The sequence below is a fragment of the Ursus americanus genome, chromosome 2 (assembly GCF_024610735.1).
Source record: "Ursus americanus isolate L20-20 chromosome 2, mUrsAme1.1.p, whole genome shotgun sequence".
Taxonomy (NCBI): domain Eukaryota; kingdom Metazoa; phylum Chordata; class Mammalia; order Carnivora; family Ursidae; genus Ursus; species Ursus americanus.
The window spans coordinates 609051-633455 of NC_142128.1; the positions used below are offsets into that span (position 1 = coordinate 609051).

General features: G+C 53.7%; 1 protein-coding gene across 7 annotated transcripts in view; it reads left to right on the top strand.

The window, feature by feature from the left end:
• The first annotated feature begins 2260 nt into the window (after window positions 1–2260).
• The window catches only part of SUN1 (Sad1 and UNC84 domain containing 1), a 50974-nt gene continuing 28829 nt past the window's right edge, over window positions 2261–24405 (top strand). For 4 of the 7 annotated variants that reach the window (XM_087866651.1, XM_087866657.1, XM_087866659.1 and 1 more), the window contains exons 1-3: window positions 2261–2414; window positions 16945–17041; window positions 23431–23619. In XM_087866651.1, coding sequence (XP_087722777.1) covers window positions 16965–17041; window positions 23431–23619 — 266 coding nt within the window. In that variant the 5' untranslated portion in view covers window positions 2261–2414; window positions 16945–16964. Of the gene's footprint in view, window positions 2415–15887; window positions 16065–16944; window positions 17042–17352; window positions 17638–23430; window positions 23620–24405 lie in introns of those variants that run through there. The other 3 variants (XM_087866652.1, XM_087866658.1, XM_087866656.1) reach the window with 3 other exon arrangements.

The window sequence follows — 24405 nt, forward strand, 5'->3', positions numbered from 1 at the left end:
GAATCAAGATACATGTTGCAGTACTTTTTTATAATTTAACATTTCTAAAACTTTTGAGTTCATTGTGCGAAATACAATAACATCAAGCAGGAAAAGAAGAGCAATCTACGATGCCCCTACTTGGATAGAATCACTGACATCATTTTTCTGTGCTCTGTGTGTGGGTGTGTGTGGGTGTGAGTGTGAACACATGGAATCCCACAGCACATACGATTTTCAGTTAATGGCTTGTCATTTTCTGAGTGCACTTCTTGCCCCAGCCTCTACATTTATGTGACACTGTAAGATGCCTGTTCTTTCTTCCTTCCTTTCTCTTTCTCTCTTTGCCTTTCTTCCTTCCTTCCTTCCCTTTTAAGATTTTCGCTTATTTATTTATTTGAGAGAGAGAGAGCAGGGGCAGGAGGAGCAGAGGGGGAGGGAGACAGACAAGCAGACTCCCCACTGAGTGGAGCTCACAACCCTAAGATTGTGACCTGAGCTGAAACCAAACCAACTGAGCGACCCAGCTCCCCCATTTCTTTTAGAGAACTAGCTTTGCTCTTGGACGTGTCTCTTCCATAATTTAAGTCTCCGACGTCACGTGAGGTCACGTTCCCTTATTGTGACTTCACACTGACTAGCAGTCACTTGAAGAAGTCTTTCCTTTTCACTCCATCTAGAAACCAGTGTCCACACACACTCTGCTTCCTCGAACAGTGAGTGAAGGCCTCTAAGTCTTTAACTCCCGCCTCAGGGCGCTGCAGCTGCCGGTCCCTCTCCCTGGAGTGCTGCTGCTTCGCTCCCTTCTGGTCTCCCGTGTCACCACCACAGTGGCCCTCCCTGCCGGCCACATTTACATTTGCAGGCCTCCCACACCCTAGCCCTGTGTCTGCTTACCACATTGCCAGACCACACTCCGTGAGGCTTGCCCAGAAACACACAGTGCTGTTACCACATGGCTCTGCCCCCTGGCATGTGGGGACAGAGAATGAGATTTTCAATAGTGCCCTGGAAATGCACCTGCTGCGGTAGGCATCCAGTAAACGTGCGTTCAGTCCATGCAACCCTACCTCTGAGGGCAGCGCCCCCAAGGAGCTGTCTAGGAGAGAGTGTGCTGAGTCTGAAATGAACGGGTCCCAGACGGGCCAGGTCAGTGGGGGAAGGCCGGGTGGAGTAGCTGGCCCACAGCCAGAGGGAGAGGGGAGGAGGCGAAGTGGGGAGCCGGGTGAGCAAGGGCCATCCCGAGGGGCTGGACTAGGTGCCCCCCGGAGTACTTGTCACTGTGCTGAAGGGCCTCGCACAGCGACGGTAGCAGGTGCACTCATTCAGACCGATTCACTGGTACAGACGAGCCCCAGCCCGTTCAGTCCAGCTGGTGTCAGTGCCAATCAGTTGAGTCCAGGTAGGTGGAGGCCGGTAAGGGTGGGTGTGGGTCCCGGGACGGACCCCGGGTGCTCAGGGAGCCGGAGTCAGCTCCGGCGGGCCCGCCCTGCCCTCGGCCTCCTTCCCCGGGGGCAGAGACGAGACACAGGGGACTTGCGGGTTTCCTCGCGGGACTGCGTGTGCCCGGGGGCGTTTTATCCCTGCTCCCCACTGCTCCTCGCTCCGGAGAGCAGCCCGTCCTGCGCGGTAAACCCTCTGCAGGTGAGCGTAGTACGTCCCTCCCTGTTTTTGTTGTTTTTGCAGGGAGAGTTCTGCCCTCCTCCCCCGCCCCCTACCTAGAGACCAAAGTGTTGACCTGTGCGGCCGCTACTGCACACGCGCGCGTCCCCCTCCGTCCAGCGGCCCCCACCCCTGTGAAAGGGCACGTGAACTCGCTCCGGGGGGAACGCCCCGCGGCTGCCCGAGAGACGCGGCCGGAGAGGCGAGGACTCGCTGGGGCCCGCCCGAGCCTCAGTCTCCCCTTCTGTAAAGGGGGGCGGCGGTCGCCCCCGCCCGGCCCCACAGCCGGCAAGTGCGGACAGAGGGCGCAGGGCGGGGCCCACCGCGGCCCCCCAGCGGCCCAGCAGGGCCGGGGTCGCGCGCCCCGCCGAAAGGGGGGCGGCTGGGGCGGGGACGGTAGCTCCTCCCCCGTGCGGCCCCTCCCGCCGCGGCCGCGCTCCCTCCTCCGCCCTACGGCCCCCGCGACGTACGTCCCTCCCGCCGTACGGCCCGGCGCGCCGCCTCGTAGCCCCGCCCACTTCTCCGCCTCGGGACTCGGCCTCAGCTCGCGATTGGCCCGGCTCCTAGATAGGCCGCCTTGTCATTGGCCGAGGGGCTTCAGGTGGCGCGCTCCAGATTGGTGGAAGTCCGCGTTGCTCCCGCCCCGCCTCCAGGCGCGGCCCGTGATTGGCTGGCGTCCGCAAGATCTCCTCTAGGGATCGCGTCTGGGTGGCGCGGACCAGGCCTGGGGCGGCAGCGGAGGCGCAGTCAGTGGTGGCTGTGTCGCGAGGCAGGTGAGTTCCTGGGCGGGGGTGGGGGTGGGGAGTCGGAGCAAGGTCGGCTCGAGGGACAGGACTGGGGCTAAGGCGTCCCTTACGGCGGGCGGGAGCTGCGGGCCGGGGGCGGCGGGCCCGGGCCGAGACGCTGGGCCCACTTGGGCCGCCAACGGCCGCCGCCCCCTCCTCGGCCTCGCGCGTCCCCGCACCTGGCCCGAGTCTGCAGCAGGCCTGTCCCGGGGCGTCCCCTCCGCCCGGCCTGAGCGGCCTACCGGGGTTCCGGTGGGGACGCGTGCGCACCCGGGGACCTCTGTCGTCGCCGCCCGCCCCCACCTGGGACCCCCGACCCCAGCGCCCCAGATCCCTTACACCCGGGCGCCCCGCCTCCCCCACTCACCCACATCCGGGAGTCCCCGCCTCCCCGCCCCCACCCCACACCCGGGAGCTCCCGCCTCCCCGACCCCGCGAACACCAGGGAGCCCCCGACCCCCGTCACCCCCAACACCCGGGCGCCCCGCCTCCCCCACACCCGGGAGTCCCCGCCTCCCCGCCCTCCCAACACCCCGGGAGCCCCCAACACTCGGAGTTCCCTCCTCCCCGTTCCCCCGAACACCCGGGAGCTCCGGTCCCCCCCACTCACCCACACCGGGGAGCCCCCGCCCCCAACACCCGGGCGCCCCCAACTCCCCCACTCACCCACACCTGGGCGCCCCGCCTCTCCCAACACCTGGGTGCCCCCGAACCCCGCACCGCCACCACCCCCGCACCCCACCACCCGGGAGCCTCCATTCCCCCCCCATCGCGGCTCCCCCGACCCCCACGGGAGGGGGGTCAGGCCTCCCTGGAGTCCGGGGTGGGGGTGGGGCGCCCGCCCCCCTTGACCTGCTCTGCAGCCCTCCAGGGTCCAGGAGTTTCTGCAGTTTCTGCACCTGTGCAGGCCGGGCGGGGCCTAGTGTTTGTAGGGCCCTCACTCTCCGCCTGCACGTGTGAGCCAGCTTGGAGTGCACGCCAACCACCTGGCAGCACAGCGCTGGGGGGGGGGGGGGGCGGGGGCAGGGGCGGGGACTTACTTGTCTGTGCCCCCCACAGCGGACTAGAGCATTCTAGTGTGCCGGGCCCTGGAACTGCAGGTGGTAGGTGCTCAGTTGTCTTCTGAGCTTCCAGGGAGCTGCCCAGGTCGGTGCCGCCCTCGTTCTCAACCGTGTGTGTACAGACTTGTTACTGCCGGGGTCTTCAGTGCTCAGAAACTGGGATTTTAGGTTATTTCCTTCCATTTCGTGGGACACTGCGTAGTTCTTTTAAGTCTGGAAGCTCAGGATGGTTAATTCTGGGGAATTTTCTCGCACTGTTTTCTTTGACACTTTTCTCCTCTTGTTTTAGTTCTCTGTTTTCTGTGTGTTTTGGAAATACTATTTGGACATTGGACCTTTTGGATCGAATTTCTACTTTTTAAAAATAAAATCTTTATCCTGTTTTCCATTTTTGTCTTTTTGTTTCACTTTGTAGGAGATTTCCTCAGTTTTTTCTTCTCCTTTATTTAGCATTTTATTTTGGCCATCATATTTTAAACTTCCCAAAGCTTTTTTGGTGGTTCTTTTTTTTCTCTAAAACTCAGCAGTATGTTTATTGTCTTCTTCCATGACCTCACTTTTTGCTTGTTTTGGTCTGTCTGCTGAAATGTTGGGTGATCTTGGTTGAGCACATACGTCTGAGACTGGGACCCTGGCCAGTCCTTCGGAAGTTCTGTGACCCGCTCGGGTGCTTTCGCTGTTGGCCGATACGAGTGCTGCTTCCTGGAGGAACCCTCAGTGGCGTTAACTTGAGGTCCTTTTATTGGGCTTTTTATATTCTCAGGGGCTTTCCACACTCCTGCCTTGTTTTCAAAGTTGGGTAGAAGAGTGTGGATGTAGCCCTCAAAAATTAGTGAGGATGTGCTTACTCGGCTCCCTTTTCAGGGGTCCCATCCAGAAGCTTCAGGATTCCTCTTGTCCTCTGCTGTAGAGACCCCTTGTTTTCTGTTTTTGTTTTTTTTTAAGGTTTTATTAATTTGAGAGAGAGCGAGCGCGCAAGCAGGAGGGAGGGGCAGAGGGAGAAGCAGACTTCCCGCTGAGCAGGGAGCAGGGAGCCCCATGTGGGATCATGTCCTGAACTGAAGGCAGACGCTTCACCCAGGCTCCCCGAGACCCCTTGGTTTTATCCTCCAGTCTTCTTTGAGGGAAGGCAGGAAGGTGGTTAATGCGTGCTGGCTGGAACTACTTTTCTGTGTTTGTGGTGAAACGCACAACATAACATGTGCCGCTGTGCTGTGTCGGGAGGGGCGTAAGGTACGCCGGGCAGCCATCCTCATGCCGTAGGTCCGGCACGGTCTGTTGTGCCCCTTAGCAGGCACTTTCGCATTGCCCGCTGTTCCCAACCTCTGGCATCCACTGATCTGCTTTCTGTCTACGAATTTGCCGATTCTGGATTTTTTTTATAGACACGGATTCATACAGTATGTGGCCTTTCGTGTCTGGCTTCTCTCACTCAGAATAAGTTTTCAAGGTTTGTCCGTATCGTAACGTACCAGAACTTCATTCCTTTTTCGGCTGTGTAATATCCTACCGCATGAATGTACCACAGGTTTTTCATCCATTCATCTGTTAGTGGACATTTGAGTCGTTTCTACTTTTTGCCTATTATGAATAATGCTGCTATGAGCATTTGTGTACAGGCTTTTGAGTACTTGTTTTCAATTTTTCGGGTACGTATCTGGGAATGGGATTTCTGGATCATATGGTGGCTCTGATTTAATGTGTAGAGAAACAGCCAAACTGTTTTCCATAGTGGCTGCACCATTTTACATTCCCATCAACTGCGCGCAAGGGTTCCCGTTTGTCTATATCCTCGCTTGCGTTTGTTACCTGCTTTGCTTTATTTTGGCTTTCTTTTCTTTTTCAAGATTTTACTTATTATTAGAGCATGGGGGGGCAGGTGGAGAGGGAGAGAGCAGACTCCCTGCTAAACAGGAAGCCCAATGCAGGACTCGATCCCAGGACCCCAGGACCCAGAGATCATGACCCAAGCCGGAGACAGATGCTTAACCGGCTGAGCCACCCAGGCACCCCAGTTCCACATGAATTTAAAGAGTAACTTTACTATATTTGCAGAAAAGGTCATTGGGACTTTGATAGAAATTGCACTGAATCTGTGGATCTCTTAGGATTATATTGCCATGTTTCAAAAATATTAAGTCTTCTGGTCTATGAACAGGGGATGTCTTTCCACGTATTTTTCTTTAATTTTTTTCAGCAGTGTTTTGTCATGTTCAGTGTACCATTCTTAAGTTTGTTGTTCTTTTGGTTGCTGTTGTAAGAGGAGTTGTTTCCTTAATTTCATTTCCAGGTTGTTCATTGCTGGTTTATAGAAATACAACTGATTTTTGTGTGTTGACCTTGTAATATGCATGTTTGCTGAACTTGTGAGATCATGTCATCTGTGAGAGGGGTAGCTTTACTCTTTCCTTTCCAGTTTGATGTCTTGTCTTTCTTGTTCATGCCTAACTGCTCCAGCTGGAACTCCAGGACCGGGTGGACTAGCAGTGCTGAAAGTAGGCATCCTTGTTCTGTTCTCGATCTGAGGGGGAAGCTGTCTGTGTTTTACCAGAGAGTGTGATGTGAGCTGTGCATTTTATCAGGTTGGGGAAGTTCCCTTCTGCTTCTGTTTCATTCAGTGTTTTTATGGTGAAAGGGTGTTGGACTTTGCCAAGTGCTTTCCTGCACTGACTGAGGTGGTCCTGTGGTTTTGCCCAGCCGCTCTTAAACAGACTTTCAGTGTTCGATCCCTGCTGTATTTTGGCTCCAGTCGACACCCTCCCTTCTGAACGGACCCGGGTGCCACTACTGTAACCATTCGGGCTTCCATGGTGACAGCTGGACGTTTCTCAGCGTTCCTCATTGCAAGCTTGCCATTCAGCTTTTTCTGGCTTAGGTGTGTTTTCATTTATTCATTTGTATTCTAGCTTCCAGGGTTCTTGCTGTTGTTGTTTCTTCTTTTTGTTTTGCTCTGTGCGTTTACGAAACAGTCTTTTTTTAGGAGGGGTGTCAGAAGAAAGCGGGAGCTACCATCTTTGTTCAGTGTACCATTTTTAACTGGAAATTGCTGGGTGACCTATTTTCAGAGAATAGTGGCATTATGGGGTGTCTGCTCATAGCCATTGTTTCCTGGTTCTGAATTTATGATGATCAGATGGTCTCCAGATTCTGAACGTAGAGTCAGTTTGAATTTGCTTACCATACAAATACCAGGCAACATTTTTTGGTGGAAGTGACACAGGATGGAACCATCATTCAGCATTGCTACTCCTGCCCCTACCTAAATATTTCAAGGTGAGGCAAGAGCACAGGGAGTCACAGTGCCTGTGAGGCCCACTGGGATTCAGGGAGGTCGTCCTGAGCATGTTGCCGAGAGAACGCCCACATGTAGCTTCCCGGGGCGGATGGGAGCAAGACGGTGATGGTGTCCCAACAGGAGTGACGCAGGCGCTGAGATGCTGCTGCTCGTAGTTCAGTGGGGGGGCTGCGCTCCTTCTTTCTTGCTACCCTCCATTCCCACGTTTGGAACTTACTGCTGTTTTGGATTGCTCACTCCTCTTGATTTCGGGTAGGGGAGACTGGACCTGCTATGTGCCTTTGAAACCGTTTGCTTGCATTGGGTCAGAATAAGCAGGATTGGCAGATGGGAATATGGAACAGGGCTTTACTGCTTATGACGTATATCGTGATTGGTTCTCCTTTGTGAGGTGACGTGGGTCCTTCATAGGCAGTTGTGCGGTTTGAATCACCTGTGTCCTTAACCGTGCTTGTCATCTGGGTGCTTGGTGGTTCATGTAGTCACATAGGGGCCCTTAGTGAATGGTCATCGGTTGCAAGTTTTAGTTTAGGAGATAAGAGCTATGTGACGCGAGCGTCTTGACCTTTGTGCGGAACACAAGTGCAGGTCCTCGATGGAAGTGGTGGAGAGAGCCCTCAAGTACAGATGAGCGGCTCCGGTGGGAACGAGCGGCACCCTCCGGGGACACGTGTAGCTTGAAAACAAAGCTGTGCTTTGCCCGGTTGCTTTGTTTTTAGCCGTTGTCTGTATTTTGTTGGATCCTCAGTTAATATTATTGGGCGATGTGAGCTACACCTAGAACATGGAAGACAGGTCAACCTGATGATCTCTTCCCTCGCCGCTTATGCTGCAGACCTTCCCACTGCCGGGAGACACTGACTTTGAGCCTGCTGCTTCCTGTCTGGGAGGACAGAGCATGGGAGGGGTTCTCGAGAACTGCTGTGGATTAAGTGTTTACAGTACCAATAAAAGCCTGTGATTGCTGTTCCTAATTCTGATTCCCAGTTATAGTTGGAAATAAAGCACAGCTGATACAGCTGTTCCGCTCTGATGAGCACACGTGAGAAGCACTTTGAACCCGTTAGGAGAAAGAATAAGGAGGCCTAGGTGTTCATGACCCTTTCTGCTCATCACACATTTGTATCGCTCTCCGCATGGTTTTGCCAGGTGTGGTGGGACAAGCAGCAGAGACAGGATTTTCAGGTTAAAGACAAAGCGGAAGGCGCCCAGCAGTGAATTCTCCCCACTGTGCAGGCATCTACACAGCGTTGATCTGCTAAGTGGTGTTTGGGTGCTGCCCTCAGGCAGTGCGAGGTCTCACCAGAGAGAAAGACTCATTAACAAGTAGTTATCTACAGTTTCTGTGGAGCGATGAGTGCTGGGGGAGCACGGAAGCTAGCGTCTAACTTGGACGTGGGGGTTGGGCTCCAGGAGCGCTTCCTGGATGTGGCATCTCAGCTGAGTCCTAAGGTTGAGCGGAAGGTAGCCAGGAGCATTTGGGGTGGAAAGAGACCAAGGGAATGAGGACGGGGATCAGGAGGGCCTCCCAGACGAGGAAAGAGCATCGGAACTGTCTACATGGGGTGAGGAGAAGAGGGTTGTCTGAGTCCAGGCCCTCAGTGAAGCTACCTGTGGATTGGTGGGAGATGGAGAGGAGAAGGGGGACATCTGGCTGGAGGGTCTGGTGCAGGCCGTCTCTTGGGTCTTCTCTGTGGGTGCTAGGGGGCCATGGTGGGATGTGAAGGCAGTGAGGTGGTTGACTTTTTCGTAGACTGTTCTGGCTTGAGGGGGCAAGGCTGGAGGGCAGGAGCTGGTCAGGATGCTTGCCGGAAGCCAGCAGGAGATGGAGCAGCAAGGGGAACCGGGAAGAGGGGGTGACCCACTGTGGGGGAGGTGCAGACTGATAGGTGATTTGGACGTGCTGGATTTAGTTTCTCCTGGATGATCCCAGCGGAAATGCCCAACATGAGGTAAAGTGAGATGCTTACCTCGCCGTATACAAAGTAATTACAGACGGATCCCGCGAGTCAAATCACAACAGAATCCGTAACAGACTGTGAGTTCTTGGGTTGGAGGAGGCCTTTCTGAGCCGGACATGAGAGTCACAGCCCAAGTCACTGGAGGCCGGGTCGGTGACAAGCGTGCGGCATCCCAGACATGGACGAGACGTGGATGGTTAGTGGCCTGTCCCTGGTCTTCTTCCCGCGCCAGTGTCGTCACACACAGTGGGGCCTCCCAGGGCCAGGAGGGGCACCGTCCAATGCGGGAGGAGCTCCCAGAGTCACCGCGCAGCACTGCTGCTTGAAGGCCTTGGGCACGGCCAGCATCTCCGCCATACAAATGGCATCGTAGGCCGTCCTCGTGACTGTGCTGCTTGTAGGGAGACTTGGTGCAGTCTGGGTTTGAAGGAAATACAGTAAAACTGTGTTGTCGTGCCTTCCAGATTCTCAGAAGAAGGGCTCTTTTTATTAACATGTACAAAATAAATAACTTGACCGTGGGCTTTTGTTGAAACACTAGGAGAATACCACTGTCAGAGGCATTGGGTTTTTCATTAAAAAGATCTGGAGCTCTTCGCACCAGGAGATGTAAGCGTGTGATAACGTGTCTTCACATGGAAGTAATTACCTTCCCGAAAAGTCAGAGCTGCTTCCTTATGTAAACAAAGCCCATCCAGCGTACATTTCTTCCTGTTGCCTCATCATTCCCCAAAAAAGGAAAGAAACATCCTTTCTTGGCTGGATGCTGTTTTTCAGTACCGGCTTGCTGCTGATAATAACTAACTTTGATCGAGTATTTTTATCCTGTGCCAGGCAACGCCAAGCAGGCGAGGCGTAGTCACTGGTGAGTCCTCCAGTGACACTTGGGAGCTTGGGCCCTGCTGGCGTTCCCACCTGACTGTGCCACGGGGGGTGAGCACACTGTCATCCCCTCTGCTCCCAGGTCGCACGGCCAAGCGAGAGCACGAGCGGAGCCCGTGGGGCTGCCTGCCGCCGTACCGCGTCACAGATGAAGACCAAAAAAACCCGTCTTTGGAAAATAATAGTTATTGGGTTAGTTGTTGAACTTGTAACACTGACACCTACTCTTTAAAAAAGTGTCCAACAGTACAGAAGGGGCCGAGTGACGAGTAGAAGTCTCAGTCTGTGTAATTTACCGTTCAGTTTGGTGGTGTTTTTCTTCAAATTTAAATACATACTCAAGTGTGTGTGTATGTAACATGTAGCATTTTGTGGCGCTCTCCCAAGTATTTTTGGTTTAGTCATTTGTATCCGATTCACTGTTTTAAACACTGAGTTCGTTTTTAGGATTCTCACTTAGTATAAATCACAGTTTTTCATAAACATTGTTTTATTTCATAAGATAAAAACAGATGTTCGCCAGTTCCTGTGTTTATATGGTAGAAGTAATTACATTGAACATGACATTTGGAAAACACTCATTTCTAACCCAAATTATCTTTTTTATGGTCTTACCTAGACCAAGTTACGATTTTTTTAAATACGTAGGCGAAAATAAGTGATGTTTTTATTGGTCTCTACCTTACTCAGTTTTAGCATCATTAAGGTTGAGCAGAACAGTTACGTTAAGATGTAGTTCTGGGCTGATGGGCACCAGGGACGGCACGTGATGGGCTGGGCACCCCGTAGTGTATGCAGGTGACGAATCACTAAACCCTGCCCCTGAAACTAACGCGACACTATGTAAACTAACTTGAATTTATATGAAATCTTGAAAGGAAAACACAATTAGTTCTAACTTTTAAAGGGGCACCTTGGGATTTTATTCTGAAAAGTAATCCTCTTTGTAGAGGACGTGACAAAGGAAGCACCAGGGTAGCCGCCCTCTGGGTGATAAGGATTGGCCAGGGGGCAGTAGGATGTTGGTCAGGCGTGCCTGTGCGCGCACACGGCCCCTCGTCCCTCCGGAAGGTCCTTGAGGGGCCTCCCGACCATCGGAGCGCCCACTGCTGGCCAGACTCGCCAAGGCCTGCAGGTCAGCAGGAGCCCTGTGCCGCCCAGCGTCCCTCGGGGACGGCACTCGTGGCAGATGGCGATGTCTGCAGCTGTGCCGAGAGCTGGGAGGAGCGTCCTGTCTGTCGCTGTCCCCTGTGACTGTTTCTGTCCTCGTGGTTCCGACCTGTGGTCTGACCTTCGTCTCGGGGACGTGCGGCAGGTCGTTTCTGAGGATTTCTGATCGGAAGGCGGCACTGGCCTCTTCCGCCTGGGCTCGTTCTGTCTCGGCCGAAGGGCAGTTTGCTGTGTAACCTGCTCGTCTCTGTAGACAGTGCTTTGTGCACCGTTTAGTAAAACCCGACTGTTGACTAGATGGTGCCGCTGGGGTCCCCAGGGGTAATAGGAGGTTCCTTTCTCCGGTGTTCCTCAGAACTGACAGCGTTGTGTGCTAATACTGTTAGAGATGGTAGCGTGTTTTCTGTGTCGTTGCTTTTGCCGTTCCCTTGAGGCTCTGTTTTCAACCCTTGCTTGACTTGTAATTCTTGGGATTTTTCAGGCATGTTTTCTAGATTGTTAGATCAGTACAGACATTCTTAACAGTAAGAGTTCAAATTGTATGTGCTCACAGAACCCAAAATTCATTCTTGGTTAAAGCATTCAGGAACAAAACAGCCTTCTGTTTTCGTCTCTACCGTATGATGTCAGTGTAGAATTGTACTCACAGGGCATCGAGGGAGAAGCCGAGCTGGGGCGCCCGGCCGGCTCAGTCGGTTAGGCCTCCGACTCTTGATCTCAGGGTCGTGAGTTTGAGCCCCTCACTGGGGAGCCTACTCAAAAAAAAGAATCTTAACTCTGATTTTATTTTTATCACTTTCTTAAAACGTTTTTTTAAACTCGGATCTAAGAACTGCACGTTTGTAGAGTACTTAATGCCTTAGGTTTGTAACCGAAGTTCTGCCGGAGCAGAGGCCCCTCCGCCTCCTGTGCTTGCTAGCCCGCGTGTTCTCTTAGCTGCAAGTAGAACGAGATACAGGGAGACACTGATCTTTTCTGCTCACAGTTGTTGCTCTCGGCCCGGTGGCCCCTAACGTGTGCTTTTCCTGGTTAGGCATGGTAGCTCAGAGTCAGACGCTGTCCATGCTGAAGAAACTCTTCCCAGGGCGGGGGAGGCGCCCTCATGCACTCTGCCGGGCTGCCCAGCCGGGGACGGTCCTGGCCTGGGGCTCTGGGCCTGGGACCTGACATGGCCCCTGACAAGGTCCTAAGCCGCCAGAGCAGAACACTCTGAGGACAGTGGAGCCTGGACAGGGCCCCTCTTTTGTAGCACATGGTTTGCAAAATGTCAACCTCAGATTCTTTCCAGGGTTTTCTGATGCCGTTGAAGACATTTTCAGTCTGCCTTTTCACCTGCTGTTCGAATGAGTGCAGCTCAGCTTTCCCTGGAGTCTCAGGCTGGGGCTGGTAGAGGCAGGGCCCAGATCCCAGCAGGAAGGCTCTAGTGTTACGGGGATGGATGTGCAGGCTGGCAGCAGCATTTCAGAAATGCTTAGTGTCACGTTTAGTTACCAGTGGATCTAGAATCAGAGCTGCCTGTTTGCTGTTCGGCGTCCTGACGGGCTTCTGACAGAGGTGAGGGGCTGGCGCTGCCACCTGTCGGCTCCCCGTTGGGGCTGCCGTGCTGCCGATGGCCCTTTGCCGTTGCTTTAGGCCTGGCGCTGAGTCAGCCTCCCCCTCAGGGTGGCTCACTCAGAGGAACAGTCGTGTTGAAAGGATTGAGAGCACAGGCTGTCTAACTTGATGCGCCCGCGTATTCAAGCTCACGGGAGCGTCGCACACACGATTCCGTTTCATCCTTTTCCACTTTGTATTATTTTCATGCTCTGATTGTATTTAATGCTCACGTTTCACGGAGGGAACTAAAGAGTGACTTCGAGTGTTAGGGGAGAGAGGGAGGGAAAACAGGAGAGAGCAGAGTCAGTGGAGGGAAGGACCCTCGTGAATTCCGGGACCATTCACCGCACATCCAGCAGTTCTGCGCTGCCGTGAGCTTGGAAGAGCGCAGCGGTCACCCCTCCCTTTGGAAACTCGGAGTCACGCGCGAGGCAGCCGCCGCATCCACCTGCCTCCTTGCAGGTTCCGCGTTGCCTGAGTTTGGTCCTCCTGTGCTTCTCCAGGGGAGAGGTGGTTTTCTGGCTGGCCTGTGGACTAAGCCGTGGCCACGGGTCTGAAGAAGTTGGGGCCGGGCTCTGCATATAGCTTCGTGCTTAGGTGTGCTTCGCTGGAGAACATGACATAGAATTCGTGCGGTTCGCGGAGTGAAATCAGAATGAGTCGGAAGAAGTAAGTGCGTGTGTCGTGCCCTGGCCCCTGGGCTGTAGCAGCTACTGCGCTGTGACCATCGCGGTCCCCCCTCCACTGTCCCCTCCTGCCCCCCTTTCCTCCAGAGCCACGCTGCCCGGTGTTCCTTCTGGAGTCTGGTGTCTGTGCACGTGGGTCCTCTCTGGAGGGTGTCCTCTTTGGGCATTTTATTCCCTCTGTACCTCCTCTCCTAACACGTTTTACCAGGAATCTACCACTGTCTCTTGTGTTTCCCTGTTCTCACTGGTTGGATTTTTGACGCAGTCACTGTTGGAATCCCGTCATCCCTGGGAATCCCGTCATTCACAGCCACCAGCTGTGCTTGGTTCTTTGATGGGATTTATTTCAGAGACAAGAAATTACATCTATTTATTTAGGAATTTTTTAAGTAGGCTCCACGCTCAGTGCCGAACCCAAAAGCAGGGCTTGGACTCATGACCCTGAGATCAAGACCCGAGCTGAGATCAAGAGTCAGACGCTTAACCGGCTGAGCTACCCAGGCGCCCCACAATTAAATTTATTTTTAAATTGTGGCGTAAGGCCTACCTGAAACCTGGCTGGAGGTGGTATGGCCCAGCTTTGTCATCTAGCTCATTGATGGGAAGAACCAGGTTGAAAAAAGGGTTGTAGCTGGCCTTGCACCTCCTGTTAGCTTCCAAAAACACCATTCATCATGCATTAGAAATTAACCAAAATCTCTTTAGGTGGCTGAAAATGTGAGAACGTCTAAATGTATAACATTTCGAATGAGGCTGTGAGTTCTCGCACATGGCCTCCTCAGGCCCTGTAGCTCTCCTTCTGTGCTGAGTCATTGGCGGGAGCTCCTGGGGCCTGGGTGGCCTTGTCTTGTCGGGAGAGCTGGCCCCGCTCCACAGTCCGCGAGTGGGGGCGGAGCTGGGATTGGAGCCCAGATCTGAGGACGCCGCCCTGTCCTTAGTTAGCCGCAGGCTCTCACGTCCCGTGTCAGGGTCCTCATCTTGAAAGTAAATGTTCAGATATTGGCTCTAAGGTTACTGCCGTTCGTCGTTTGTAATGCTGCCCTCCGTAAACTTCAGGGACGTGGTCACTAGGGCTGTATCACACAGTGGTAGCGTAGTCGCTGGAGATCAGTGATTAGGACAACTTGTTGCTGGGCTTTGATAGTCGGTCCGTAATGCAAGTATTGAAGAATGTTAAGGTGAAAGGTCACTTTGCGAATGAAGTTGGGAAGTTTGGGTTTTGCTCATCAGTGAGTAACAGGGAATAAAAAATCAGTCCGTTGTCCACTCTGGAGCTTGAGGAAGGGTACGGGGCATTTCTAGTGTCAGGCTCCCTGGCATTTCATGGTTGCTCGGTGAGTGCTCAGCCTCAGGGAGTCAGGAGCCATTGTGACGCGGCCAGGGCGGGGCTCGGGCTGGCGGTCCACGCGGCCAGGTGCCCCGGGAGCCGTGCCGGGAGGACACGCGGCAAGAAGGCGCCTCGTCCTCTGAAGTCCAGGCTCTTCAGTGCTGGCCGGAGTAGACACTGGGGACGTCAGGCAGGGGAGCAGGTGGACGAGTGCGCGGGTCAATGCCAGAGCTAGTTGTACGTGTAGGGGGAGGCTGAAGTGTGTGTTAACAGAGGGCCGCCCGGGCACGCCGAGCGCCTGCTGAAGGGTGCTTCGTGGGCAGGCGGGCTCGTGTCTGAGGACGGCTGAGCAGTGTGGAAGCGGAGGAGTTTTGTGCTGTTGGTGGGCAGTGGTAGGCAGTACAATTTTTATAATGTAAACAGTGTTTTTTATTTCTGTGCTTCTTAACTCTTTAAGGAGTATCTGTGGAGCACCCAGGTGGCTCAGTTAAGCCTCCGACTCTTGACCTCCGCTCAGGTCTTGATCTCAGGGCTGTGAGGTCAAGACCTGTGTTGGGCTCTGTGGTGGGTGTGGAGCCTACTTAAAAAAATATTTTTTGGACTGTTTCAAAGAAAATGGTGTGAATTGAAGTACTTCTGGTTTAGTTTATAGAAAACAGTCATTTACACATAAATATTTTTTGTCCATGCTCGTCTTTATTTTTTAGTTTTGTCTTAGATTTTTCAACAATAGGTTATGAATCATACCACTACCATGTGTTTAAAAAAATTTTTTTTAAAGATTTTATTTATTTATTTGAAAGAGAGCATGAATAGGGAGGAGGGGCAGAGGGAGAAGCAGACTCCCCGCTGAGCAGGGAGCCCGATGTGGGGTTTGATCCTGGGACCCTGGGATCATGACCTGAGCTGACGGCAGACGCTTAACCCACTGAGCCACCCAGGCAACCCCTGTTTATTTTTCATTTGGAGTGTGTGTGTGTGTGTGTGTGTGTGTGAGTGAGAGAGAATATTTTTAGCCAGAAGAAGGTTTGAGTCATTCCAAAGAAATTTAGATGGTAATCTGAAAAACAAAACTTTTTTTTTTTAACTTAATTTTTTTTAAGTAGGCTCCACACCCAGCATGGAGCCCAACAGAGGACTTGAACTCATGTGAGATCAAGACCCGAGCTGACGATCAGGAGTTGGACACTCAGGGGCGCCTGGGTGGCTCAGTTGTTGGGCGTCTGCCTTCAGCCCAGGGTGTGATCCCAGAATGCTGGGATCGAGCCCCACATCGGGCTCCTCCGCTGGGAGCCTGCTTCTTCCTCTCCCACTCCCCTGCTTGTGTTCCCTCTGTCGCTGGCTGTCTCTCTCTGTCAAATAAATAAATAAAATCTTTAAAAAAAAAAAAAAAGGAGTTGGACACTTAACCAAGCCGCCCCGAGCACCTCACAGCTTTTCTTATTTTTTTTTTTTTTTAAGATTTTATTTATTTATTTGACAGAGAGAGACAGCCAGCGACAGAGGGAACACAAGCAGGGGAGTGGGAGAGGAAGAAGCAGGCTCCCAGCGGAGGAGCCCGATGTGGGGCTCGATCCCGGAACGCCGGGATCACGCCCTGAGCCGAAGGCAGACGCTTAACGACTGCGCTACCCAGGCGCCCCACCTCACAGCTTTTCTGGTTTAAATATGTATTTATTTATTTTTAGAGAGAGTGTGCGTGCAAGTGCGGGGGGAGAGGGGGGAGAGTCCCAAGCAGACACCACCCTCCACCCCGAGCAGGACGCCTGACGTGGGGCTCGAGCTCATGACCTGAGCTAAAACCAAGAGTTGGATGGTTACCTGACTGTGCCACCCAGGCGCCCCTAACAAATTGTTTTAAAGATATTTTTAAGTAATCTTTATGCCTTACGTGGCTTGAACTCACAACCCTGAGATCAAGTCGCACACTCCACGGACTGAGCCATCCAGGCGTCCTCCGATCCTAAACCTTTTTAACTAAAAAATTATCTGTTTTTTTTGGGAAAAATAAAAGTGTATGCGTGCCTTCAGCTCGTGTGCCATTCAGCCTGCGGTCTTCCGGTGTGGCGGTGCGCGGGCCAACATCGGCATCTAGGATGAGCGCTTGCTGGTGGACTGGGAAGCCGCTCTGTTGTAGTTAATGACAATGAAAACTTAGTATGGGAGAATGAGAGCATTTTGATACCTTTAGGAATTTAAAAATACATTTTAAAAAGGGTCTGAGTCACTCTCTGTTTTTTGGAAGTGCCCCAGTTTTCATGATTATAAGTGAGTAATCTAGGCTTTCCCCTTTCACTCCTGTGGGGATATCATTGTAGGGAACTAAACATAACAGAAGGACTTGTAACTATGAGAAAATTTTATCTCCTTTGCTTAACAAATAAAAAACAAAAAATGCCCACTGGGTTTGTCTCACTCCAATTGGGATAGTGACGTTTGGGTCCCCAAGTGTGTGCCGTGGGTTGGCTGCTACAGACAGGACTTGTCTGTGTGTTTCTACCCTGTTAACAGCCTGCATTGCTTTCTCCCCACTTCTGCAGTATGACTTGAGGCCGTGACCATGGATTTTTCTCGGCTTCACATGTACACCCCTCCTCAGTGCGTGCCCGAGAACACTGGCTACACCTATGCACTCAGGTGAGCGTGCTCGCGTCCCGCCGTCATCCTGGTCTCCGCTCCTGAACGCCGGGGAGGGCCGTGCTCTGTGCGGGAGCTGCTTGCCACTGGCAACCAGACACTGTGTTTTGGAAGGGAAAATAGCTGCAGTTCCTGTTGACTTCACGGAAGTGCTGAACCGCCATGGGGATGGTGAGGTGGTTTTGAAAACCAGACATTCTGGTGACTCAGGGTGACTCAGGCCCCACCCAAGTGGCTGTGGTCTCCCAGATAAACCTTTGCGGTTGTGGGTAGGGTTCCGTGATTGATATTAATGGCGGGGTATTTTGAAGTTAACAGAAACAACCTGGGAAGTGATTTGCCTTTGAGAGAGGAGGAATGCTAAACGGAATTTGGATGAAGCCCAAGGTTTCAGGAGCAGCGCTGTCAGACACTCAGTGTTTTGTGCCTATTTGATACTGAGGTCTGAAGGTGGCGGAGGGGCCCCTTGCACATCTGGTTCAGCACGTAGGACGGATTACTGAGACAAATCTGAAGACTTACACACCACGGGTTAGTGCCAGAAAACGTGGTACTAGCTGGGAAAGACCCTCGAGGCACACAGGGAAAATGCTTGTGTAAGTTTTTTCAGTGGCTTATCTTCTAAAGGATAAAACTATAATTGAAACTGTAGGAAAACTGGAAGATACAAAGGTACTTTTCAACCGCGTTAGTCAAACCTCACATTTGATGATTGAGTTTTTAATTCACAATTTTAGATTATGTCCCCTTTTGACTGTTCGTGTTAAAAGTCCTGAAATATTTTAGAACAAAGGGAGTGGGCCGACTCAAGTAAAACTACTCCTTATTCTGTATTGTAGAGCGCAAAAATAATTACTCCTGGCAACGTATTTTTAGCTTTTAGAACTTATTTTAAATACGGGTTTTTAGAAATGCACGTGCGTAGGTCTCTGCCTTGGGGAAGCGGCACTGAGTTCAGCACACCACACTCCACAGCCTTCCTTCAGGTCGACGTGTGGGTCAGTGTGGGAGCGGATGAGAAGGGACGTAGGAAAGGGGGCGGGTGTGGTTCGTGGGGCGTGCTGGGAGCTGGGACTTTATTTGGGGGCAGTGGGACCCAATGAGGGGTTTTAAGCCAGGAGTGGCGTGACCAGGCTTGTGCTCCGAAGGATGCCTAGGCTGGCCGGGTGGGTAGGGGGTGGGGGCTGCCCATAGACCAGGGCAGGCACGGAGGTGCGACACCATGGTGGCCGGCACCGGGCAGTGCTGGGCTGGGCGCAGGGCGCTGAGACCCCGGAGCTGTGGGAGGGGCATGTCCCAGCTTGGGCACTGGGGTGGGGACGAAAGGAGGGAGGCTGGGGAGAGCCGAGCGTCAGCAGGAGACCCTGTGGGACGTGGTGGTGCAGGCGAGCGTGAGGGCGGCAGGCTCTGATCCGGGCGTCAGCATGGCGTGCAGGGCTGTGCCCCGGGCGCCGAGGGGCCAGATGGTAGGGCGTGAGGCGGGCGGCCCACGCTGGGTGGCCAGCACCTGGCTGAGGCTCCGCGCAGCACCGCGCGTGGCAGAAAGGGGTCTGCCCTTGCCTTTTTGTCTCTTGTCTTTCCACTTGTGCCTCTATATCCCCTCATCTTTGAAACCTCCCTGTCACCCAGCTCTGCTGGAAGCTGGTGGTCCCTGTAGCCCCCAGCCACCTGGCCACCTTGGCGGGTCCTTCCCCTCAGTGCTGGTGACTCTGCATCCCTGGCCGACGACTGTCCAGCACCACTGTGGTCTTCATTCTCAGCATGTCCGTGAACCACGGGGACCCGCCAACATCCTGGTCATTCCATTTATTTAATTAAAATATTTTTCTACTCTGGGGACTGCCATTAGCGTGAGAGTCCGGGGGGCAGTAATCAGCCCCCTACCTTCCCCCCAGTTTCCGCCCTTCTGGCACTAGGCCCCTCCCTCCCTCTCCAGTGGATTGTTTTGAAGCAGATCTCTAAAAGATACTTTAAAAACAACTAGCCAAAATACTAGTATCACACTAAGAGCTCCTAGTAATTTAAAATAACCTCTGATAGCCCTGTAACATACTGGAGAGTCACTGCTCGGTTTCCCGGATCCTCATTTTTGTTTTAAGTCAGCCTAAACAGGATTCTCCCACGCTACCTGAGTATTTGCCTCTGACGGTCTCGTCTGTGTTTCCTGTGAGCTGGTGGTTAGGTGCAGGGGTCTGACCAGTGCCGGGTGTGTGTGTGTGTGTGTTGGCGGGACTACACACTTCCTTCCTATCGGGTGCCTGGCGCCTGGTTTGGTGCGGAGGCTGTCCAGTGCTGGCGACTGGGCCAGACCGTCCCTGGGGAGCCCCCCAGCTCCACACGCACTGGCGCTGCAGCCGTTGGGGCACTGCCTTGGGCAGGAGGCCTACATTCCCAGAAGCCCTCAGAGACCCTGCCCCCGGCCCCCCAGAGACGAGGAGAGCCCCGCTCGGGTGGCAGCCCACACTCTGGAGGCAGGTGTCTGACTGTGTCAGCCTCTCGTAAGTCCAGCATGGTCTCTGCCACAGAACCCGAGAGCGCAGGATGTGTCGAGGAGGGTCCCGTGCTGCTGGCACACCAAGCTGGCGACAGGACTGGGGCATCTCCCATGATCCAGCCCCTTGGGAGTCTGTGCGCAGAGGCAGCTTGCACGCAGCCAGGGGGCAGGAGCTGGAATGAAACATGTGGAGTGAGCGTAGACAATGTTTTCAACCAGTTTGCCTGGTCAGGGGAGGAGAAAGGGCCGGCTGTGTTTGTGTTTTGTTTCCCCCCCGTGCTGTGGGGACAGATGAGTGTGTGTCTAGGTGCTGATGGGCGGGAGCCCTAGTGAGGTTGAAGGGGAGGGAAGAGGCACCAAAGAGAGAAAGACCCAGCCCGGAGCTCACGGATGGGCGTTCGGGTGGCGCGTCTGCTATAGCGGAAAGGAAGGGGAAAGGGCCACGTGAATGTGGGTCATTCCATAGGCTCCGCCTGAGAGGGGCCCCAGTTCTCCGATGCGGCTGATTTCCTGGGGAGGAGGGGCGGGGCCTTCTGCACCGGAGAGCCCGAGGTGGGGGTGACGCAGGAGGACCCGGTGGCCTTGCGGTGGTTCCTAGGGGCCTGCAGCCGTCTGGTACAGGGGCACAGCTGGGTTCATCCCGGCGTCCCTGCTGCTGGGACCAAGAGGCCAGCGGGTGGGGGGTAGGGCTGTGATGGTAATCCCCATCGGAGCCCAAGTGAGGCTGAAGGACCCCTGCGGTGAAAGAGCCCAAATGGTGGGTGATGGGGGATCAGGGGTCAGGGGTGGCTGCGGAGGTACTCAGAGAAGAAGAACTCGGAACCATGGGGGTTTGGGCAGGTTCCTGTGTGGGACTTGCTCCGCCCATTCCCCCCGGCCCCGTGGCCGAGCTGCGCTCGTAGGCTGCTGGGACTGTGTGCGGCCGTGGCGGGAGTCGGCACCGCGAGCCCCCGGCGCACTGCCCTGCTGCACAGCTGTGGCTGCCGAGCGCCCCTACCTTCCGGCTTGCAGCTGTGCTAGATTCTTCTCTAGTCTTTTAATTAAAAGTGCATCTAAATAGCATTTTTAGAAGAATAGCATTTGATTGATGAGGGAACCAAACTGAAATCTGCTCTGAAGGGTTCGGTCTGTCATTATTTTCGGGACCTTTGTGCTCTTTTTCTATCTAGTTACAATCAAGTCCTGGAACACCGCGTTAGCTGAGGGTGGGCTGGGCTGCGTGCCCAATAGGTCACGTCTCTTGCAGATGTTTGCACCTTTCTGCTGAGCTCTGGGCACATCTGTCTGTAGGAACCTGGTAGGAATGACGATTGGGATCCCAGCCTAGGCAGGAGGGCGCCAGTGGCTTGTGTGGGCCCTGGACTGCGGCCCTGGTGAAGGTGTGGGTCCCGGATGCACCATGTAAGCGCTGAGACCCAGACCGAGTGGCCTGTGTTAGCCCTGTCCCCGGGGTAGGATGGCCAGACAGCTGGGTCCAGACTCAGAACCTGGAATGGCTGGTCCCTCCCTCCCTCCCTCCCTCCCTCCCTCCCTCCCTCCCTCTGAGCCCTCCCTGCTTTCCAGTTTAGTGTGTCCAGCTCTTACTGAAAGGGCCTGAGGCCCCATATGCTTTCAGCTCCAAAGGTAACCACTGTTACCAGTTTGAAGAGAACCTTCCAGGTCTCTTCTCTGCCTTTCCCTCCCTGCATATGTATATGAGTGTGTGCTTCTGTTTTTTTGTTTTTGAAAGGATAGATTTTGTTTTTTGTTTTTTTTTTTAAGATTTTTATTCATTTGACATTCTTTTTTTAAGATTTTTATTTATTTGAGAGAGAGTGAGCGCATTGAGTGAGGGGAAGGGCAGAGGGAGAGGGAGAAGCACACTCCCAGCTGAGCAGAAAGTCCAATGTGGGACTCGATCCCAGGACCCTGAGACCACGACTCAAGCCAAAGGCAGGTGCCCCACTGACTGAGCCACCCAGTCGTCCCTCTGCTTTTTGTTTTGTTTTAAGTAGGCTGTAGGCCCAACATGGGGCTTAAGATCCACCGTTCCACCGACTAAGCCAGCTGGGCGCCCCGTGAGCTTCTGTTTATAGTTTGTCGTAACGTAAATAGGATGATACTAGAATCTTTTCCTTTTCTAATTGACAGTATAAACAGATCTCTCATGATTGTGTTACAGAATTCAGACAGATATCCTGATTTAACCATTCCCCTGCTGGTGGACAGTTCCCAGTTGTTTGCTGTTGTGGCATTCTTGTATTTGCTTCTTCCAGGGCCTTTCTAATCACACTGGCAGGGGTTTGGAACACCCTTCTGATGGCCAGGGCATTCCAGGTTCTGTGTTGGAATGCTGGGGCCCCTTCTAGACCGTGCAGTGGCAGTAGTGTCCCAGGCTGGAGCCTCTGGGGCCCGGGGGCTTGCTTGTCTTCTGCATATTTCCGTAGTGGTCTGGAGTGACCACTCAGAGTCACACCTGGTTTGGGGCTTGGACAGAGGTGGGTGGACTTGGATATCATTGTCTTTGGATGTTCAAGTTGCTCGTAAAGGGCTGTCCTTAGATGAAGAGTGTGCTGGTGGAGGGGACTGGTCCGTAGTTACACAATAAATTCTGACTTGAGAGAACAGAATTTTCTTCACCTAAGATTGTACTTATATAAGATATTTTTGGAAGAAAAGTATTACCATATTTTAGATTATACCCAGATTCTGCTGAGTGTCCTTGCGGTGTGCTCAGCACGGGTGAGTGTGGTAGATCTCAGCCCCTGCCGGCCTCCGGTGAGAGCGAGCAACGGGCTCTTTCTGAAGTCGTGCGAGACACCTCGGCACGGATGGCGACTGGGAGCAGCCGGTGTTTACTGACTGTCGGTTCGCGTGACGAGTTTTTAGTGTCAGATCTAATACATTCATGGTGAGCGTGATTCTGAAAATACCTTTAGAATATAAAACGTAAGACAGCGTGTCCTTCGCCTGCTTCCTTTCCTTGAGAGCCTCGTGGTTCCTGTTGGTTTCCAGACGCTCAGCCCAGTCTGCTCTCCTGAGTGGGGCTGTTGTCCCGCTGCATCCTGGCTGCCTCCCCTCGGGTGAGTGGGCCCGCAGTGGGGCGGGCAGCCCCTCCTCAGCCTGAAAGTCCGTCTCCTTGCCTGCTTTGCTGCCCTCTTTGGCCAAGAGCCCTCAGCCCAGGCCCCTCTGATCACGGAAGCTTCCCTGCGGGGCGTGGCTTGTCTCCAGCTGTAGGTGTGGTGTCCTCACTGGGGCGACCGCACAGTCGACACCTGGGTGCTCTGGGCAGATCCAGAAGCGCGCTCCCCTTCCTGGTGGAGGCACATGATAGGTGCTCGTTCACACCTCTTGATTTGGAAAAACTTGCTAACAGCACGAAAGAATGCATCTTTTAGTCTGAGATGAGTACGTGGAAGGGTATCGAAGTGACTTTGTGACAGGTTGTGGCTGGCGTTGTGGTGCGTCAGACCCAGAGCAGGGCTACGCACTGCGAGCTGTCCTGCTGCTTTTCTCCTTACGGGATTAGCTGTCCCGTGGTCACTGTCTCCCAGCTGCTGTATCGGGCGTGGGGTCTACTAGTAAATGCCTTCTGACTTCCTAATGATGTTTACGTAGGTCCCGTGGCTGGAGGTTCTCGCGAGCCTGTCCTGCAGCAGGTCAGGGTCAGCTCTAGACTGCAGTACTTGGGTGCCTGGGGACTTCACCTCATAGACGGTGTGGCCAGAGCGTGTCTGTGGTAGCATTAGTTGTCCCCCGATTTGGGGGTCTCCTGCTTCGTAGGAAAGTCATCACGCAGTCATGGCTGTTGTTAAAATCTGCACGAGATCAGTACACGTTCTGTTCATTATTTGTTCGGTATGTTTCAGAAACCACTGTCTGCATTATTTATCTCTGACGAGCTTGTTCCTTCTAGTTCGAGTTATTCTTCTGATGCTCTGGCTTTCGAGACTGAGCACAGATTGGACCCCGTGTTCGATTCTCCAAGAATGTCCCGCCGTAGTTTGCGACTGGTCACGACCGCATGTGCCGTGGAGGACGGCCAGGCTGGGGACGCTCGCTCCTGCATCAGTAGCACGGCCTCCCTGAAGGACAGAGTGGCCAGGTAAGCACTGCTTCCTGTGTTCCCCCACGTGCTCTAACCCCAGGAAAACCGGGTGCACAAGCTTTCTGGTCTGTAAGGCACAGTCCTGCGTCGAAGGGTGTGTATGCCCATGGCGCAGAGGCACCCCTCAAGTCTTAGAGCTGTGCTGCAGATACGGACGGACCTCATTCCGGACCACGTGGCTTGCCTGGTGTCTACGTTCTGGTGCGTCTGTTCTCTGGCTCTGGGGAGGAGCGCGGGCACCCTGGAGCAGACCAGTGCCAGTACACACAGCCGGCCTCCGGCGCTGTCTGCGGGGGGTGGCCTTCCCAGACGATCGTGTGGCACCGTGGACGAGCTCTGCATTGTTAACACTTGGTCTGTTTATTAAAAGCTGTGTGAACTAACAGACCCATCCATGGAGTTTAGCTATTCACCTCTGTTCATGATTGCATTCACTCACTTTTTGAGCTCTTGTGTGCCCATCACATGTGCATACCCAAGAAGGAGCTTCATGCCATTTAGAGATAACGTTCTATTGCTCACGTGAGAATGATGAGTTTCCGGTCTGAACGGTCATCTTTCGCTCAGGATTGGGGTGGTCCCTCTGAAGACAGGCGGGGGAATGCCACCTTGGAGTCAGGCTGGGCGCTGGCGGCCGAGGCCCCGTGTGCCTTACACTCGCTGCGGGTTATTTAGAGAATAGGAGAATGGGATTGCAGCTCAGTCGGCTCGGGAAGTGCCCTCGAGGGCCCCAGTCGTCTCCGTGTGTGCAGGGCGCTGCGGCCAGGCTGGTTTTGTGCCGCT